We start from the raw sequence: 20,929 nt of genomic DNA, 5'->3' as shown, positions 1-20,929 counted from the left end.
TGTGTATATATATATATATATATATATATATATATATACACACACCCCTGTATCTAAACACAGATATATATATACACATTTATAGTCTGATAGTCTGGTTGCGGGGGAAAAAAAAGAGGAAAAACTAGTTTTTGACACGGTCAGGATTCTCAGCAGACCCCTACACGAATAAACGGATGCAATGCCCGGGGGGATGTTTCTGTCCAGAGACGCGAACAGCTCATGCTGACCCCTCCAGCAGAGAAGGGATTAGGAGGCGCTGAGTGTAATTATGGATACTGGAGCTGTTGGAACCTTATTCTGAGAATATGAAATGTAAGTTAAATATACAAACTGTCACTTGTATGTAGTTGTATCTATGACGATGATTGTTATTTTTATTTTTTTTTAAATAAAAGTGTACCGATTTTACCTTGAGTTAGTGGATGTGGGTGAATGTTATTTTTAGTATGCAGTCACTAAGCATACTTCAGCACACCCTCAGCTTTTGGGAACATAGCCGAGATCTGTGTGCGTTTCTGTTATCTGCGAGGTAGCCAAGTGCCATGTGCGGTCCCAGCGCGCCCACGTGGATTCACATAACACACACCACACAGAGACGCGGTATTAGTTACTGTTACTGCAAAGCTTGGATTGCTCCCATGCCTTGACTGGGACACACCACAGGTCACACCAGGAAAAGACTGGATTTCCACCTTGCGGAAAGCCCTAAATAAGTGTATATGATCCCCATCACTTATAGTTACTTATCCACTGCTGCAGGGAATGGCGTAATTTTAGCAATCACAAAAAGTCAACAAAATATATCAGGGACCAAAGGATGTTTGTGACAATATGAGCAAATGGACTATGAAAAGGTATGGGTTTCAGTTATCCATCCAACACCATGGATTGTTAGCATGCATGATCCTCATTCTCCAAATAAAACATGGCATGACAACAAAGAAGATCGAGGTATGTTGGTTATTAATTATGTTATTACCCTGCATTACCCTGTTCCCTGTGTATAAATAATAGATTTTTCTTTGGAAAACTGAACGCTCAGGTCAGCAATGAAAGAAAAACACACCCTACATGTGCAATATGCCTCCTTCTCTGTACACCTATTTTGGGTGATAAGAAAAGTCACCATTTAAAATAATTTTATCTAAAATCATAGGGAGACATTAAAATAGCAAGGGACCTTACGCCGGTCTGAAAAGTAGGCGAAATGCCGACCAAGAAAAAAGGTCAGCTGAGGACAGGCTGAGCGTTGGTGTAAGGTTTAGCAAAATTAGGTCATATGAAAAATATGTATATGCTTCCCGAGCCTCAAGTAAAATGAATAGAAATAAGCAATCTGTCACTGGTTTACAACCCCCAGCACACTCAACCAACCAAATGACACAGAAAATTATACACAGAGTAAAGAGTACAGTATAACCTCCCTGACAGCCGCGCCAATAAAGAGTACATTAGAAAGTACTTTATGAATACTGTAATATACATTCTCTAAAGCTTACAATATAATAATAATAATAATAATGTACATAAACTTAAGGAGAAGCTGCAGCTCTCCCTCTTCTACGTGGTCTGATAATTCTCACTACTGATTGAGTGCGGAAATCAATGGAAGTGCTTTCAGTGCCCGTCCAGTCTAGTCAGACCCTCTCACGCGGTGTTGCCCGACCCAACGGTGCAGCTGTCTGGTCGTCATTATATCAGATGGTAGGACTTGGTGCATGGATGGCTGGAGTGTCCCTTTAACCAATGAACAAATCCACGCGGGAGCTAGGCACCATAGGCACTCCAGCTACCCGAGCATCAGGAGATTTGTAGTTGATACAGTTTTGCACGTTCCTCCTTCACTCGTGTGAAGACGCTGGATAAGCGCCTGATTCTTTAGGTTTCACGAACATTTAAAGCACCATGGAGTGAGGTTTCTTGTACTCTTCCCACCAGAGGTTCTTTTCACTCAGCAGACAAACTGAGAGCAGCATTACTGATGTAAATGATGAAGATTATATTTCTACAGCTGCGTGTCCACTTCAGTAGGGTTACTGCAAAGTCACCTTGTTACTCGATTCTCCATAGACAGTATTATTAATACCTAATATTTTATACAGGCAAAGATGCTGTATTCAAGTGCTATCGCCTCCTCAGTACGACTCAAGGAGCGGAATGAGAATGACCCTGAGTGCCGCAGACACCGTTTAGTTACAGATCAGAGCCCAGAGGAATTAAACACAAAGGAAACCCAATGGGGGGACATTACGAAGAAGAAGGGCACATAGCAACGAAGACTTGCCGAGACAATGTGAGCTACCACGGCACATTAGTGAAAACCAACAGGTATCCAGTAAGAGTACCACGAACCACGCAATATCTTCCCACAAACACTTCATGGAACAGAAGCCAGGAATATTAAAGACCAAGTGCTGGATAACCATGGGAATGAAGCAGGCTCAGAGAAAACGTTATCTACCAAATGGAGTCTCACATTCAGACTTTACAACGGGAGCTTCAAAAAGAAAAAAAGAACTACTAGCCTGATATTCAAATAATAACCCGAATTGTGTGTAAAAATATAAACGTTTCCATTATAAAGCAAATACATATACACAATTAAGTCAATAACAGCGAAACCTTTGAGTGAATTATGTTAGACGCAGAGTAGATACACAGAACATTGCCAGGTTGCCATGACTCTGATTTCTACTACTGACACTTTGAAATATACTGGCAATTATAGGAACTTTATTCTACATTGAGGTCTCCAAGCCGAGAGATAGATTAGATTACCGTAGGTTAAGAATTTTACATTCTGTACCACGGCAGCGATACCCCCGCGCTCCCCAATCTACATCGGGATTTACTAAAGAACCATACAATCCTGGAGAGCACTGAAAATAAATGAGACAATCTACAAAGGGAGACTGAAAGACAAGTGCAATGCCTTAATATACATACAGGTAGCATGTTAAAATGATGTAAAACTGGTACAATTTAGTTAGCCTGCCATTGATTCTAAGACGGACGATATTTTAGTGAGAAATGGTGGGGTATGTCAACAAATTAGGGGAAAAGGAAGTCAAAGCGGAGTCTGACGTTGTAACGAGAATGTAAAACGTGGCCGATAACGACTTCGCGGGCTTTCATAGTAAAGTGTTTTGGTTTAGATCAAACTTGAGTGGCCTTGTATGGAAAGAAAGAACTGGGGGTACTTTTTCATATATTAGGAACATTTTTATTAACGCTGATTATTAGCCAATCAAAGGGTCTCAAGGCCAACGGCCTTATGGACATTCAAATCGATGCGCATAAAGATGGCTGCGGGTTACCTGGGTTAACACTCGATAAGTGTGTGACTTGCCGTCAGTGTCCTCATGATGTAGATATATATACGATCAGCGAGCACAAAGCTCATTCACTTCACAGTGGTAAGAAATCATTGCCCTCGTGCAGTAATTATTTGGACTTCTAGAAGGGAAGTTAACGTCTCTTAAAACGAACATGCATCACAGCGGCAGTCCAAAGGGAATTCCGTGAAGATTAACATGAGTGGTATGACTGATTTTATGGAGCACAAAGGGAATGGATGCTATGTTATCCCAATATAATACTGCCTAGTGTTAAATCGGAAATATATGAGCTGCACTTGAGCCACAATCTATTGAGTAAACTGTATTACGCAGGGCTGTTCAGATTCAAGATGAGCGCAGGACGCGCTATATGGCACTGTGACAAATTCTCTTCATATTACAGGAACGGTCAACAGGAGTCCCCATTGAAAGTTGAACATCTCCTCCTCCAGAATCATTAACTCATTCAGTCCCAGAATACTATGCAGCAGTCAGAGCATCCAATGGATAAAATAAAAAAATAAATGGAGAAATCAATCAACACATTAAGAAGAGATTTGGAATTGAATTTGAGGGTGAAATATGAGCATTGCCCTTTGCGGTAACTATTTTCAATCATGAAGCATATTTGGGCTGGATCATTAACAGTGCTGTTACAGGCGTGACACGGTGACCTATTATAATACGCGTTCTCATTTTTTCCTGTGGAATTGAATTTAAATGCGTTCCTAACGTCTCTCATTAATCTTTGCATGCAGATGTAATAAACACACCATTCTGGGGGCGGTGGTGCCCTCTGCTGGTCAAAAACTAAAAACACTGGGTATGTGAAAGTCATGCATCATGGTATGAAAGCATCTGACATGTATGGCTGAATATCACAAACACATGAAGTGGACGGCCACAAAGGTCCTGGCTATAAAGATATCACTGCTTATATAAAACAACTGCAACTGTTTATGTCAACCATACCAGACTAAATTATTCCTATAGGCTTACTATCCAATGTGGAGGTAAAGCTCTGTAGCAGAAGTCAGAGCTTTGCAATCCTTTATCTCAGGTTAAGAGGGCCAGCTCTATTTACACCGTTGCTATGGCAACAGTTGATCCTTGGGAAGCAACGAAGCGGATGAAAACAAGTCACAAATGAATACTCTGAAAAGCCAAAATGTCAGAAGCTAACTCTTTACCTAGCATTCGCTTTGAGAAAAGGCATTGTAAGACAAGTCCCCATGCTAAAGTAAAACAAACAAAAAGTTGATCTGAAATGTGACTGCCCTCCGTTAAGATATTTTAAGTTACTCATGTTCCTCCTGCCAATTATTATATTGTACCTTAAGGATGAAGTTTTGCAGTATGTAATGCAGCAAAAGGGTTAAAGAATCCATAGGGAAACCTATTGTAAGGAACAGTGCTAGCTTAGCCCCATCAATGACCCACTAAGGCATTACTCCAAGTGATAAGTGATAAAACTCTTACATTAAGGGCACTTTGGGGGTCTCTGTAATGTAACAATGATGCCTGGAAACAATGTAGGCAGTTATCCAAGTGTCCCGCAGCTCACTAACACGTTACATCCATGTCATGCTTCTAGCACTCTAGACGTTCATGAATTACAAATTCAATGCTTCCCTGCCATCCTTTGACCCATGGCCTAGCCCTGCTACTTAGATGGCAGCCATTGTAATGGTATAAAAATGTACGTCCCAGGCTACTAAACCCCGAGCCAAAACTGTGAATGAATTTCTGTTCCTCATAATAATGATGAACATCGACTGCTATTTCTAACATGGTGCAAAGTCTTTCATGGACAACAGCGGTAGGATGGCCTTCCATCAACCGATCCTAAAGCTGGCCCCCTCGCACTGACAACAAGTGAAACAAAGTGCTGTGCGCATGGTAACGAAGCAGGCACTGGCCGTTTCCATCTTGTGCCATCTGTGATGTTGACGAGTATTCCCTGAATGTGAAGCGCCCGCCAGAACCGCAGGAGATGCCATCTCCAGGGGCAGATTGGGTGATGCGAGAATATTAAACAAACGCTGCATGACTGAAAGGTTATCCGCAACCATTTATCCTTAGCTGTAAAACAGGCCTCTCCAACTCACATCTCAGGGTTTAACCTACTGCAAACCGAGTAGACGTCATTTACTAAATGACAATGTCCTTTGTACAAATAACATCCTGAATTAAGAACGTCGTACTACCCTTTATAATAAAAAAAAAAGAGGAATCGTGATATCATAACGTCAATATTCCGAAGGAAAATGTTCTGCGTGGGTCCTGTTACGGTTAACGGAGAAATATATGGCAAGTAGAGCGTATTGAGGGCTTGATGCGGCCCGGGCAAGGCTTTCGGTGCTATGGACCTCGACTACTTTAATAGTAAAAATACGTCCTTAGTTCTTTCCTTCCCCTCTATCCTCCGGTCTGAAGGTTCAAAGTATTCACTATTAAGAGTTTTCATAGGAAATTATCCATTCATCTGCAACACCAACACGGTGTCACAATGAATATGCTTTCACTTACTAGAAATACATTTGCAGTTGAAGCTGGATGTCGGAAGCTTTCCCCGAGCACAGAGGTCAGGTAAGACAGCGCACTACCAATAATAACATACTCAACATGACATATTTATCACCGGGTCTGTGAGGCAGCATCTCTTATAGGCAGCGTAGATTTCATTATATTGAGGACGTGCACGGACCGTAGGCTTCATTAATGTATCAACTTGAAAGCAATCGGAGATCTGCAAACACAAACAGCTCTTCGGATACATTTTGCAGTTTGGCATTTGCGAAATACAGATGACGCGGTGAAACTTGTCTTCACGGGGAGTTGGTTAATCACAAGGCTGCTTGAAAATGTCCACAGAGCAACAATCTCCTTCTCTACAAAGAAATAAAACTGACAACAAGACGCTGCATGGGGCTGTTTCAGAAGTATTTCTATAATCAAATGTATGAAAATAAAATGGTTTCCTTTTCAGTTTGGCCGCCCAGTCCCTCAGGGAGATGTCATGGGAACTCGTAGGAACACTTAGAGGGAATGTCTGATGTCCGGGCAGCCCTACCACAGAAGAACACATATTAAAGTAACCCAAACTCTCTGTGAGTACTTTAACATACATTCTTTCAAAACAAAATGAAAAAAATAAAACAAAAGCTGCCCTCTTCCTCGAGGATCTGACATGTCGATGCTGTTAACCAGTGGCAGGAAACTGCTATGTACAGTCACAAGCACAAGATGGATGAGTGGATTTTACTTGGCCGCCTGGGACACTGTCTGGTAACTGCGGCCAACAGAAAGGCTCTCGGTAGAAAACAAAAAGCTATACTAAGCTATTTAGTCCCCCTTGCTCGCTAAGGGTAGAATTCACTACAGTAATGGGCTTTAGCAATACCCACTTGTTTGAAATAACCCCACGACACATGCAGAGAGTGTTCCCGCATTATATATTGCCTCTCTGGCAAATTGAAGTCTGCAGAGGGCACATGATGTAAAGTTGGCATACTCAAGGCTCCAGACGGTGATGTCATCACCTGCTTAATCACCTTAGCTTTTCAAAGGAAGTCGTACACAAACAACAGAAATGCCTAATTATGTTTGCCATGTGGTCTTTAATGGCACTAATGTACTGAAGCACCAAATCAAGCTAGCAGATTGAAGGCAGTTTCCACTAGAAAACAGCTTGTAAAGTGATGTATACACAGGGACATCAATTGACACTACTTAGCTCAAGTGCCATAATCTGAAGTTAGTCATATATTTTGGTGATTACATTCTTTATAAACAGTGGTTTGCCTTTGAATTTATACAGTGTACAGACAGAACAAGTGATTTGCTGCCTGTTACAAGGAATACAAGTAAAGCAACTGCTTGGAACAACTCATCACTGCACACATCACACACGTATAAAAAAGCTTAGTATATATGTTCATGGGTGGTTTAACAAAGCTTTAACAGAAGCCTTAAATCAGATAAATGGAACAGCTTAAGATATTTTTCTCTATAAATACAAAATCAAGGTGAGGATCATGTGAGTTGCAGATCAACAGGAGCAGCGGTTTTACCTCGGTCAAACTTAACTGTCAGTATGCTGCCTTGCTCCAATCAGTCCCAACAAACCGTAACTAAAAACCATACTCAATCATAAAAGGTGTAAATGGGCTACGTTCTACTATGAGTGTGTAAAGTTAGAGATGGGATAGACATCTATATACTTTCCAATGCCTGCTACAGCTCCACCTGCTGGTGTATTCAGGTACTGCTTTACTTCCCGGTTAAATCCTAGGGACTACAGAGGCGGTATATAGACAACGCAATTCCAGTGCAAAGCTTTACATGGTGCAATCACTGTATCCGCCTGCTGACTGCTCCCCATTTACTACTTTGCTTGCACACATTAGAGGCTATAATAGCAATTCTGGTGCAAAGAACAGCAAAGGAATCATTCGTCTCCACCGCTGCTCGCCTTTTAGGAACTTTGATTTTACAGCGGCAACTTGACAATATTTTAATAATTCTAGCAGAAAGGGGAAGCGTTTGATTTCAAAGGAGGTGGCATTAATGAAATCCATTATCCTCCGGCATCGCCCTCAGCAGATTTATAAAAACACACAAATGATATTACTACAAGTATTTCCCGCAGTGAGAACAATGTTTACTTTATGCATAATGAACGCAAAGGAAGTTACACGACATGTTTTTATTTTCATCCTACTTTATTTTTACAGCTTGCCATAAGGACCGAGAAAGTGCTAAACAATTAGACATAGCGAGGGCTCGCATTGTGATCATCACTAAATGCTTAAAGTTATAATTTCCAATCACAAGCCGATTCCTTTCATATCAAAGAGACAAATTATAATGGGCAAATCTAGTAAGGGCCAGGTTGCCAGATTTATTTTACTTTTTATAAGCATGTCCAGATCCAGCCTTTTTCTGAATCTTCGTTGTGGTCACCCAGTAGGGTACGAACCCTTTGTGCCAGGGCTGGGGTGCTCTAGACATGCCAGTAGAGCGGTGTTAACATAATTGGGGATGAGTGTACGAGTTGCTCAATCATTCAGCTAAAAATTGCTACCACAGGCCAGAATCTTTACTTAGGTGGCCTTTACATTACATTACAAAGGTAGGGGGACACATGCTGAATAATATTTAAAAAAAATATATTCAAGGGTACAAGAATGTTTTGCCACCATGCAAAGCAACATCGCCAGTTACTGACAAGAGGATAGAAACATACAATGGCTACTTCTGCAATTAAAGTCAGCCATGGTATCTCCTGTCGACACACACCTTCTGGGACAACGTTCATAGAAACAAGCGGCGATCAGGCTGCCATCTGTACACCATTTGTAAATACAGCAAAGGCCTGCTGACAGTCAAAGTGCCAGAAAGAGCAAAACAGAACCAGCATCAGTAAGCAATCAACACTACCTATCTTGCAGTTCCTTCAACCATGAAGAGCCCACATGCCTAATGACAAAGTTTATTTATTCATCAAGGGGAAATAAACATTATTTAGTACTAAATGAGTTTCTTAACAAGAAAATATGGCACTAGTTGGAGGAGGGGGGGGGCACCTCTTTTGTAAGCTTATATTTCAGAGTGCGTTATAAGGCACGGGGACTCATTCAGAGACCACACAACCTGACTGCACACAGACCAGGTCTCCGAAGCAGTTTCCCGCACACAGAATGAAGTACTGTAGATGTTTACAGACCCAGACCGTGCAGAAGAGGCGCTACAGAAAGCCACCCGGGCCTATTTATGGTCATGTCTTTTTTTATGATCCATGGGAAGGGATCGTTCCATAGATTCCTATAAATACTCTGAGCTTCCTGGCTCCAATCGTTAAGCCCTGTTGTTAGACTATGTGAACAATCATACGAGTAATAAAACACATTCTTAAAATAACAGATATACAAACTAATTTCGCACGCTGATCAATCTGAGAGAAGCCTCAGCCAGGTTCTAAGCTTGTTAGATTATTAGACTGGCTGATCTGAATCCAAAAGCCAACACATGTATCAATTCATGCGTTAATACACTACTGGGGAAAACTCAGCATAAACATGTGTGTTGATACAATTTGGAGTTGCAAAACTTTGAAAAAAAGTTAGAGGGGTCCTGCTCAAATAAGTATCTTACTTTAATATGCAGAACAGTGATGTGGGTCAACAGATGGACTTCGGCTGCTCCACGTGATCATTTATAATGATTTTCAAAAGTGAATCAATAATGTAAGTTTTGGTACTTTTATATGTGACAGAGACTGGCTGTATACTAAGAGTGGTGGCTATGGAAGCTCAGGCAATGAAGCCACTTCACAGGGTGGAGAAGCAGCTGTTCCTGCTTGAGCCACACAAAGCTTGGCGAATGACACCCATCGACGCAGCAGATGGTTTCATTGCTATTCTTTACAATAAATGTACATGTACATGGCCCATGTTGCCATTGCAGGCAGCCCAGAAACAGGCATAGTCACATGTTCAGATATAACGGCATACTTGTTCATGCTCTGGCTTCTGGTGTTTTCAAAGATGAAAGAAAAAACGAAACGTGTTGGTCGTACTTATGAAACATGAGAATATTTCATGGACATTTACTAAATGAATGAAGGTTGGTGCAATGCCTGCTCGGTTAAGACCACGCATTCTATAGGAGCCGTCTTAAAATAGATATGGGAGGTGATTCACAGCACAGTTCATCCACGTAGGTCTCTTGTCCATTTAACAAGAGAAATACTAAAGTTGAAAGCGTATTAAAAAAGTTTTAATTTCTTCAGGAGCATCTTACCATAGGGAAGCTTGGTATCAAATGTAAAGGCGATCTCAAGTTAAAAGAAATTAAAAATATTGTACCTTCAGAATTATTTATGGTTTTGTGGCTGATAAGTCAAGGACATCTATCAAAAAGTTTTACTTAGTAGCAAATAAATGCAAAACAGAACCAATAACTTAAAAGGAATGAATGGGGCCAACAGACTTCACTGCAAGCTCACTTTATAATTTATAACAAGTTTCATTAACAACGTGTTTATTGATGGTGATGCTTTTAATTAAAGCTGGAGCTTCAAGAACCCACTGCTTGACAAAAATAACACTTTATTAATGACTTTAAAACTTTTCTATTTAAGTTTGGAAATTCAAGTCTAAATATAAGAGAATATAAGAGAAAATAAAACAAATTGCATCTAGACCCATTTGTAAGGGAATGCTTGTTATTTCCGCAAACTGCACTAGTGTTAACATCGCTTTCCACGCTTAAATCGGGAAGGGAATTTAAACATGGACGGGACACATAAAAAGCTATCCAGAATGTAAGACATGCCCAAGGACTGATTAAGGTCCAAATACTTCACTATGGTACTGGCTATATAAAACAGAGGAACAAATTACTTATCTGTCAACATAAAATGACCCTTTTCCTCCTCAACTCATTTTGATTTATCTCTAAAACGGGTTTTATATAATAGAAATATTTCAGGGAAATGAACACATAATCAGAATTTCAGAAGATGGCTGACGAAGTTAGATGGCAAACTTTCCTCCGTTCTTCTGTGATGACCAGATTTCCCATATTTTAGCCAGTGGAGCCTGCCGAAGATCCTATGAGAATTACACACACATATGGGCCAAATGTCTACAACTTGCACACAGTCCGCCATATAAACCAATACAAAAATACCGCACATAGCTACCAACATTGCTTATATTTTATCTTTAATTTATTTTTTTTTTAATCGATGAAAAAAGTCCACGCTCTCTCCAGAAATGACCTACAAAATCCAGATGACCGACTGTGTGCCCGATGACCATTTTTAGGCAACGGCCAGATAGAGGCTCAATATAACTAATACAGGAGATGTTCGAGAGCCGAACAGACAGATCCCATAACAAAAGTATTTTTACATCTGATGACCACGCCAGGCATTTTCTAAATGTTTGACCGCAGTTTCTTATAGGCATCAGAATGGAAATTGCTACAAAAAAATAAATAATAAAAAATGAGGCTATGCTTAACCATCTGCGCTCCAGAGAAGTACGAGTACTGCTTACACGACTGGTATAACACAGCTCAAACAAACATGATTGGAACAAATGGACAAAAAAATGTGTATGTGAATGAAGAATAATTAAAAGTAAAGAATAACAATGTGTTTATACTCCTGGCAGGCTACACGATTCCTAAAGCATTACCATTCTGAAACTGATGCAGACATCAGGAAATAAATGTCTTTTATCATCAGTTACACGGAGTGGTAAAGGCGTTAATAAACAATTGCAGGTGGTATTTTACACATTATTAATCACACAAAATATATAACAATGCAATATTAACACACACAGTGCTCCATTTAATAATGGGAAAAAGTATCATCCCACCGTAGGAAAACCATTTCTGCATACGCCAAATGTAAAGGTGGCTGCGTGAGATAGGATTTACTGGCCTCGCTGAATGACATTCATTCCCAAACGCACCCTGACCTTCAAAAGCAAACTTAGCGTTAACGTAAGGGCCGGGGAGAACCCTTCGTGCTACAGCAACAATACAGCAAAGACCACTATAAATAAATGTAGAAAGGTTGGTGCTTCAATTGAACCCAGAATAGAGAATACCTTTAACCACATCACCCAGATTCGCAATTCCCAATATAACTGGGGATTTTTCTGAAATGACAATTTGGGTTTAATATACCTTGAGAAACCTAGCATATTGTTGTATGTTTATACGGAGATATAGGGTTAAAATTATATTTCCTAATGTACGAAGTATCTTGAATAAACAGTTGTAGAGGTTGAGAAAAGGCTTGTCTGAAATGAAAATCTTATGTTTTCCAATCAGAGAAGTAAAGATAACCTTTTGAGACACCACATGCGAATCGCTGGGATTATCTATTTTTAAACTATATTGTAAGCGTTGCATAGAGACTTGTTATATACATAAGAGGTTAAGTGCAATGAAATATTGAAAGACACAGTAAAGTGTTTCCTAATTAAGAAGATACTAAGCTTATGCATCAATTTATCCAAGCGTTGCTCAATAATTATGTAGCAGAAATATCATCACAAACATTAACTCGTAACTCGTCATGTGGCACAAACCCCAGGCAACTTGGCCTTCTATAAAAGACGTAAGTACTTCTCTAAGTGGAAACATATCAATTTGTGACTCATAAATATTTACTGGTAGTGCTCTCCTACATGTTGTCTGCCACAAAGCACAATGTGTGAAATGTCACAAACGCAATACTTACCCGCCTGCGGCAAAATGGGAGGCCATGGGCAATGATGCTGATACAAAAGGTCTTCATGACTGCTTGGGTTGGCAATGCTTCTTTAGTTCTTTTAATACCGAGAGGCACCGATTCATAATTTAGAGCTGCTCGTTCTGACTTGGACATCCTCGATAAAGTCTGAATTATGAATCTCCGGCTAATATAAACAAGTGTTTATATTCATCATCATATTCATCATTCATGAAGAAAATAAAGTGGCTCCCAGTTTGGGCCAGTGCAGAGCAAGTCCCTGCTTCTCAAGACCTACTCTCGCTCTCCGTGTTTCCCTTTTAAGTTCTCTCCATGCACTCCTGACCTCTCTGAGGCTTGGTGAAGTGTATGCTGTCCTAGTATAGCAAGGAATTATAAACTCCAAATGAGAAGGCAGACTGCTCCTGTCAATCACACAGCTGGTAGCCACTCCCATACAAAGGCAACCAAATATATGTGAAGGACCTTCGTTAAAAGAATACACCCAAATCCTAGTGGTTGTAATTGACACATAACATGCTTTAAAAACGTTAACAACATAATCTATTACCAGGCACAATTCAACGTGTAAATCAGTACACAGCAGACTTCCGAAAAGAGGGTGGGGAGTGAATATAATATATATATATATATATATATATATATATATATATATATTTATTTTAACCATGAGCATCCATAAGAGCTTCCACATTGAGAACAATGATACAAAACCGAATTTTGTCTCACACATGCAGTTGCGAGTTACATCCGTCTATGTAAATTACAGGAAAAAAAGCCTTTTTTTCATAGAATGGTGGTTTCCAAGTTCCCAAGTTGTGTTCTTGCAAAAATGAACCCGGTGTGCTTGTTTTCTGGGTAAGCCACAACTCCTAAACGCTGTAAACACGTATAGTGATGTATACAATAAGAAAAGCCAAGCTCACTGCTACATTTGGCTGTCTGGAGAAGCTTTTACATAAACCAGTCCAACCTTGACTTCTGCCATAGAGAGATAAGAACTGCAACATAACCTGATCCTTTGGTGCCCTCAGGTGGTCAAACATGTCATACCGTACAAAAAAAAAAAACAACAACAAGAGAAAAAGATTGCTAAGCCCCTGTTCAAGCTAGTAGGAACATCCTTAGACGAGAAGACAAACAGAAATATGCATCAACATACAATGTCTGCATTTGTATGTTGGTCGTTGTATGTCGGTAGCTGCAGCTTCTTCTAAAGGTAGCTGTAGCTACTTCTAAAGGCAAGCAATTTTTATAATTAACTATTTCTTCCAGGCAAGGAATGCATATTAAAGTACAGACACACACATGGAATACCCATATCTACACATTCATACAATTGTTTGTGGGCACATGCAGTCTGGCATTTGATGAAATAGCTTTCTTTGTAAGCATTCCAGCTATGGCGTTTATGGTTAGATGTCTGGTATTTTCTAGCATTTCCCAAATGTTTCCCCAATCGTCATTGAAGTTCCCATAGCTAACTCTGGTGGCTAAGCCAGGCTGACCAGCTGTTTAAGATACAGGCGGAGGAGAAGGGGGGGGCACCAGTTGCTCCTTGAAGAATTCCGAGGCTCAATAGTTACTTATGCTGCGACAGCACCTTTTAGCTAAACTATGTTAGATATGATATAACACAGCAGGTAGGCTAGCCATTCCACAAATTGCACATCACGTTAACAGGAATTAGCACGTGCGAGATGCTGGGAAACGCTAACGTGTTTCAGGATCTGTCTTTTAGGTTGTGATAGGAATGCAAAGAGAAAGTGTTCAATTTACTGCAGTTCTACAGAAAATACAAAATCTGTCAGGAAGCAGATTTAATCGCTCTGTAACTTAGCATCAGCTGTGAAGTTGGGTGAAAAATCTATATTTATAAACTGTATTTGAAAAGTCAATGAAAAAAAAATCTCTTGTAAAGCTGTGCTGCATACTTTCTCTACCAAACAGGCGAGTAAAAAACACTATATATCTATTTAATGGTCTTGGGGAAACTGATTAGCCAGTTTTGGTTTTTTTTAATACACGCAATTAGAGATATATTGAAAAAGTAAAATACACAACCATTACATACAAATTATTAAAAAATACTTTACTGTGAGTCGCTGCTGAAATACTTTACGCTCCGTCAATTCACTCAGCAGGGCATCGAGCGGAGAGGCCTGACGTCTCCAAAGCATAGTTAACATTTCCAAGGGGAGAGCTTGCGTCGGCCCTTATGGTCCTGTGAAATACAGAGGGGCTGGTGGAAATGTGTGCAACTATACACCAAAAAGCCACCATACCATCTTTTACTGGACCAATCTAACCAAGGGCTAACATTTCTGTTCCAGATGCGATTACTTACGAATTTAAGTATTTAGGTATCTTCCAACAAATAGTATAGTTTAGCAGATTGTTTTCTACATTTTTAAAGGCAGCATATTCTCCAGAAACTTAGGTCGAGGCAATAAAAGCTACCAAATTATAAAACATAATGAAACCCAAGTCACTTTTTGGGTCACTTGGGTCTAGGTTTCCACTTGGGTTTTTGTCCTCCGTTTTTTTCTTGATGAAAAACGCCAGGAAAACTGCCACTGCATTTACCTGCGTTTTGGCGTTTTTTCTGGAGTTTTTTCTGGCGTTTTAGCCTTTCTGTGGAAATTGCTTTTTTGACCAGCCTTTACACATTAGAATTTTCACCCAGCTAAAAGGGATTAGGATAAATGGCAAGTATCTGCCCCCTCCTGATGCCATTTACTTGGTAGAGTTCTACTTAAACGCCCCGGCGGACCCTTTTGTCTCTTTTCTGTGGTTTGTAAGGCATGCTTTATTCCGAATGTCTGCTCCTCTAGGAAGATTGGCCCCAAATGATGGTGCAAATTGTTTGCTGTTGCTTTTGGCAGGCAGGATCCCGTTGGTTTGTTTGTAATGGCATGTTTGGTCCAAATGGTGTAAAATTCAATATGAACTTTGTTTTGTGTGAAACTGTTTGTTTCCAGCCTATTTCTCTTAGGACACACAGATACTGGGTCCATCCTCTGCATTGTAACTGTGGAAAAAAACGCCATAAAAACGCCAAGGCAATAAACCCACATGGCTTTTTCATGGCGTTTTTTTCTCTCCCATTGACTTCTATTGGAGAAAAACGCCAAGATTTCCTTGCAAAAAATGCCAGAGTGTCAACATGCTGCGATTTTGAAAAACTGCCACAGAGCCCAAAAAAGCAGAAAAACGCCAAAGAGGACTGAAAAAACGCCAAACAAAAAAATGCCAAGTGGATATGGCATTCTGCGATTTCCTATTGAAGAACAGCTAACATCTGGCTGCAGCGTTTTTTCACTAAAAAAACGCCAGGTGGCGCTATTGGCGTTTTTAGCAAAAAAAAAACAAGTGGAAACCTAGCCTGATGGCCGCATAAAAACTCAAAGGTCTAGCTGGACAACAAAGATGCAGTGGGTGAAATGCTAGCAAAAACTGCACAGGTTAGAAATAACCTGTCAAAGCTAAATATAGAACAGGAAGGACAGATCCCACTATATATACATATATATATATATATATATATATATATATATATAATTATTGCAGGTTCTGACCAAACTTTAGGGTTAAGCAGCTCCCCCTCCTGCCACACAGGTTCCTCATTAATGGTATTCAGAGAAGGCTTTAAAATGCTTGAGAGTCTCGTTTGGGTTTAAATGCAGCGCAGCCCCACTTAGCTTGTATTGCAAGATGCTAAAATATTGAGATTTCAGTCCAACTTGTGGACTTTCATCAAGATAAGCAATTAAACAGGTGCAAAATGAATCTTTAAATACCCTATAGTAAAGGGAAGAACTTACCCCTATTCCACACCGTGTGCACAAGTGTCCAAACTCACCAGGTGCATATTTCATAGATAGATAGATAGATAGATAGATAGATAGATAGATAGGAGAGAGAGAGATAGATAGATAGGAGAGAGATAGATAGATAGATAGATAGATAGATAGGATAGATAGGAGAGAGAGAGAGAGATAGATAGGAGAGAGATAGATAGATAGATAGGATAGATAGGAGAGAGAGAGAGAGATAGATAGGAGAGAGAGAGAGACGTGTGTGTGTGTGTATACGGTATACGTATATTATATATAGAGTAAAAACATAGTGAATGCATAGTATTTCTGCTTAACAGCCTATATATTCACAAACACAACACATTACTAAGGATCTAGTTTTTCAAACCTGTTGGTGTAAAGTTTGCCATTTACAGGGCAATCAACAAGTTTCCTGCCATTTGCAGCATTTTGTTGCTTCCATTAAGCTGTAGTTACATTAAAAGAGACATCTTGAAAAGTTCGATGTTAATGTTATAGATTGCGGGCCTCCGAAGGACTGAGTAATCCGAGCGCACTGCCCAGTAAGATGTTTAATCTACAGAAAGGCTTATAACATAACCAAAGAACAGGCTCCCGTTACCAACATTTAGTTCCTTAGTACTTGGTGCTCCTACTTAAATTTGCTGCATTTAGATTGTGTGAGAACTTGGCTTTATCATAAATTTTGAACAGCGGTTTAATACTCCTGTATGATAAAGTGTGTGGAGGCTTCCAGATCTTATCAGCCTTGGGAAGTTTTCTTGGGATTTATTATACAGGCACCTGGGCGTTTGCTGGATATTTTTACTTGAATTAATGCTATAGACAGTAGCCATCATAACAATTATTGGATATTTTTAAAGCTACAGCTGCCCACAAATGTTTAAAAAGTATTCTAGCACCTGAAACAGCCTAGCTTAGAAAGAAAATGGTAGAAAGGCAGGAATTGCAAATTCTAGAACATTCAAGAACGTCAATAAGAAAAACAAATGGCTTATTTTATATGCCAGGACCAGGCTTTCCTGCCCCTATATTTCTGCTCTATATTAAGAAACATGTAGATTAATAAAATGTCACTACGTACAATTTGTTTTTCTACCATATCTAATGGCAAATGGATTTTACTCAAAAGTTCCTTGCAAAGAGATGGTTAAAGCAGGTGATCATATTAAGGTCTCACTTCGCTGATCTGGCAACAACAATCTATCACCTAGCAGACATTGGGTATTTAGTGCACCCTCTAATGTTGGGCTCAGCAGGCATTATTACATTTTTATGAAGTTATTATTAGTAAATAACCTAGTACCTATTGCAGTTTGCTAGAGGACAAGATTATGGAGAATTCATCTGTATTAGAAGCAAAAAACATTTAACAGCGGAAAGCAAGGAAGGAATGTTTCTAAGATTTAAGAAAGGCTAATTAAGCTAATTGTATTTTCTAGGTTTACTTCCCTCGTTATCTCTGTGTAAGACAATGATAGGAGTCAATCAGCCTGAACAATAGCCCAGTATGAGATTCTAAAACACCCAGGTTTCAGTATACTCTAAAGAGAGAGTATTTAAAAAACTCTATAAAACCGCAGTGTATGCTCTGCCAGACATGAAACATAAAATGTTTTTGGCTGGGACAAGTAGTTACAGCTTGTACATCATTAAAGTGTAGGAGAAATCTTAAAAAGGCTCTTTAAGAATAAGAGAAATGGTACAGGGCATTGATTACTCTCACCTAAAAGGAGAAGGCAATAGAGGAGCAATACACTGTTATTGTGTGTGTGTATATATATATTCAATATACTGTATATGTGTATATATATATATATTCAATAAAGTACACAATAAGGCCCTGTAGCAATCAACTCTATACAGAGTGTTCTGTTAGCATACCATACAACAGTTTTGTGGGTTTTTTTCTGCTGATCAGCTGATGCATCCCAGCTTGCAAATATTTATAACTTGTTCTATAACCACTGCAAAAATATAGTTAATTTAGATGAGTACCTAAAGTGCCCACTGCCTCATACAAAGGTGAAGTACTATACAGAAAGATAATGGTGCACATATTCTTTAATTTTTGCAGAACTCAATTTTAGGTAAATTAACTGTGTTGCCGATCCTCTTAAAAAGCAGCATCATAAAGGCAAAACGAAAGCAGTAGTAATGACCATTTGTCTTAATGAAGCATGCGTGGCATTCCAGGAGTGAATAAGCATTAGCCACTTGCTTTTCTTCTGTGACCAGAAAAATGCAGGAACGTGGTCTGACCAAGCAAACAGGTGCCTGGAAATCACAGTATGGAGGCATGCGCAGAACAAAAGAGAGGTCCTACACTCCCTCTAGTGGCCGTAACATAAATTACATGCTGCTTGGCCATTCCTTGTACACCACAAAACATACCCTTTATTGATCTACTAAACTTCTCTTTACCAAAGGAGTTTTTTAAACCAAAGGGCTGCTCAACCACTATTTCCCTTTTTTCATTTTTAGTTTATCCAAACTATGCATGGCATTACAATAAAGCATAAATGGGAAAAAGCTTCCTCAGTTACCTATACACATCACAGATAAAATAAAAATAACAAAAACTAAATACTTTCATGAAAAGCCCAGATGCCTCTTAGTAAATGTATCAGCTTCTTGCATTTTGATGGGAAAGCCTCAGTGAGCTTCTGCTGCAGAAAATCTAAGCTATCCCTGTGTAATGAATAGTTCAATTAGTGAGGGTGCTGCAAAGTCTCCCAACACAATGAATTACACATTACACAGGACCTGCTCGGTTTTGCTGGAGAGACCTGTTCATGCTGGCCCTTCATTAAAAAAAAAACACAGCTTTTCTTCAAAATCTCTGGGCAACTTTCACTTTAGTAAATAAACCCCTTTTTTCACTATTGATGAAAATGGCAGCATGCCGTTATATTAGGCTGCCTGCTCCGTGCACTGACCACTGCTTTTACTATAGGTCGACATTGCTTGTTGTTTGCTTATTGTTGCTTACTATTTTATTAAGCATTTTTATTAGTTAATAATAGTGTCATGGTACATCATGAAGGAAAGAATGGGTTAATCACGCACTTTCAGATGAACGGGTGAGCTAATAGCTCTACACAAACTGATGTTTGCAACACATAGGTGCAAACTATAATTACGTCTGCACTGCTGCCTGCACCGGCCACTGAATCAGTCATACCTAATCTTGTAGAAGTGGAAGCTAACTTTGTACTTTCCAGTCTGGGTAAATGTTTTAGAAATATTAAGATTAAAAACAGAGGACTAAGAAATCAAAAACGTAGTAAAACTAGCATATCTGGTATTCTTGTATTGAAGTTCTCTCTCAACCTAGCTAATGCTGCCTGGAAATAGCAGAAACAATGAGAAGCTTAATAAAGTGATTGTAGAACTTAATGTGGAGGAATAATAATAATGCAGATCTGGGGATGAACGTTTATTAAACTACTTAAGTAAATAATATGAATTTTGTCATACATAACTTAATAAAATGTATTATTTTATTCTGATGCTGCACAAGCCAATCCAACTGTCTCAAAGGTCAGTTTATTGAATATTGTTACGTAGGAAGGAAGACCTCTTCAAGAGTAAGAGAAGAAATCTTTCCATTGCCTCAAAGCTTTTGAACCAAGTCCAGAATAAACAAAATGCTATACTTTGGATTTGACCTTATGGGAAAAAAACATTGCTGCTTAACAGACGATTGCCAAAAAAGTAAAAGATCACTGAAAAGCAGGAGTTTACAGTTAAAAGTATTGTATAAATATCTATATTATCTATGATAAATATTCACTGGAAAAAAAGAAAGATACCTTGCCTTTTGTATGTCTTCAGTATGGTATTTCCCATGTTTTTTCTTGTTTTTTTTAATGTAAAAGATTAACACATCATCCACCCCGTTGTGTTTCTCTGTTTAACTGCCCAGGTGCTAAACATCTTAATGTTGCTATTTACCAAGCAAGCTTCTGTGCCAGCGGAACAACAGTGGGTCCAACGTTATACCCAGCTGCTGGGGAAGAAGGTCTGATTCACTGTTAAGCAGCATTTACAAACTTAAAATAGAAAATATGAATTATAAAAAAAAAATAAGAGTTCCGTTAGAGTTTCTTATATTTTGTAATTCTCAAATTGTTGCTCTGCAAAACAAATATACTACAAAAAAAGCAAAGATTCCAGACAAAACGAATGAATGGTTCCCAGGGAAGCTACGGCACGCAGTCCTAAGCGGGACTTGGATTGGGGTGACTACAGGGCATCTATATCCCTGTCACCCTCTTATCCTTCGCAATGCAATATATGTTCATGCTCACATAAAACAGGAGCGGTTTTGGTTTTGCTTAATGATCTCTATAGCTTTTTTTTCCCCCCAAGGAAAGCATTTCTTAAACCGTATCAAAATGTTCTTGTGGTTACACGATTCCGCATCTCTAAATTATCGCATTTCTAAAAACACAGGGCGCAATCATTTT

General features: G+C 39.2%; 1 protein-coding gene across 2 annotated transcripts in view; it reads right to left on the bottom strand.

Annotated features, from left to right (window-relative positions):
- Positions 1 to 20,929, bottom strand: part of LOC149287389 (F-box/WD repeat-containing protein 7) — an 83,760-nt gene that overhangs the window by 43,970 nt on the left and 18,861 nt on the right. The window contains exon 1 of one of the 2 annotated variants that reach the window (XM_089492886.1): positions 12,607 to 12,753. The exons of the other annotated variant lie outside the window; for it this stretch is intronic. Coding sequence (XP_089349012.1) covers positions 12,607 to 12,753 — 147 coding nt within the window. Of the gene's footprint in view, positions 1 to 12,606; positions 12,754 to 20,929 lie in introns of those variants that run through there. 2 annotated transcript variants of the gene reach the window in all.

This window comes from Sceloporus occidentalis, unplaced genomic scaffold, assembly GCF_023333645.1.
Source record: "Sceloporus occidentalis isolate IW3139 unplaced genomic scaffold, rSceOcc1.0.p SCAF_61, whole genome shotgun sequence".
Lineage (NCBI taxonomy): Eukaryota > Metazoa > Chordata > Lepidosauria > Squamata > Phrynosomatidae > Sceloporus > Sceloporus occidentalis.
Note: the sequence above shows the minus strand (reverse complement) of the source record. Positions and strands in the feature narration are given on the sequence as shown.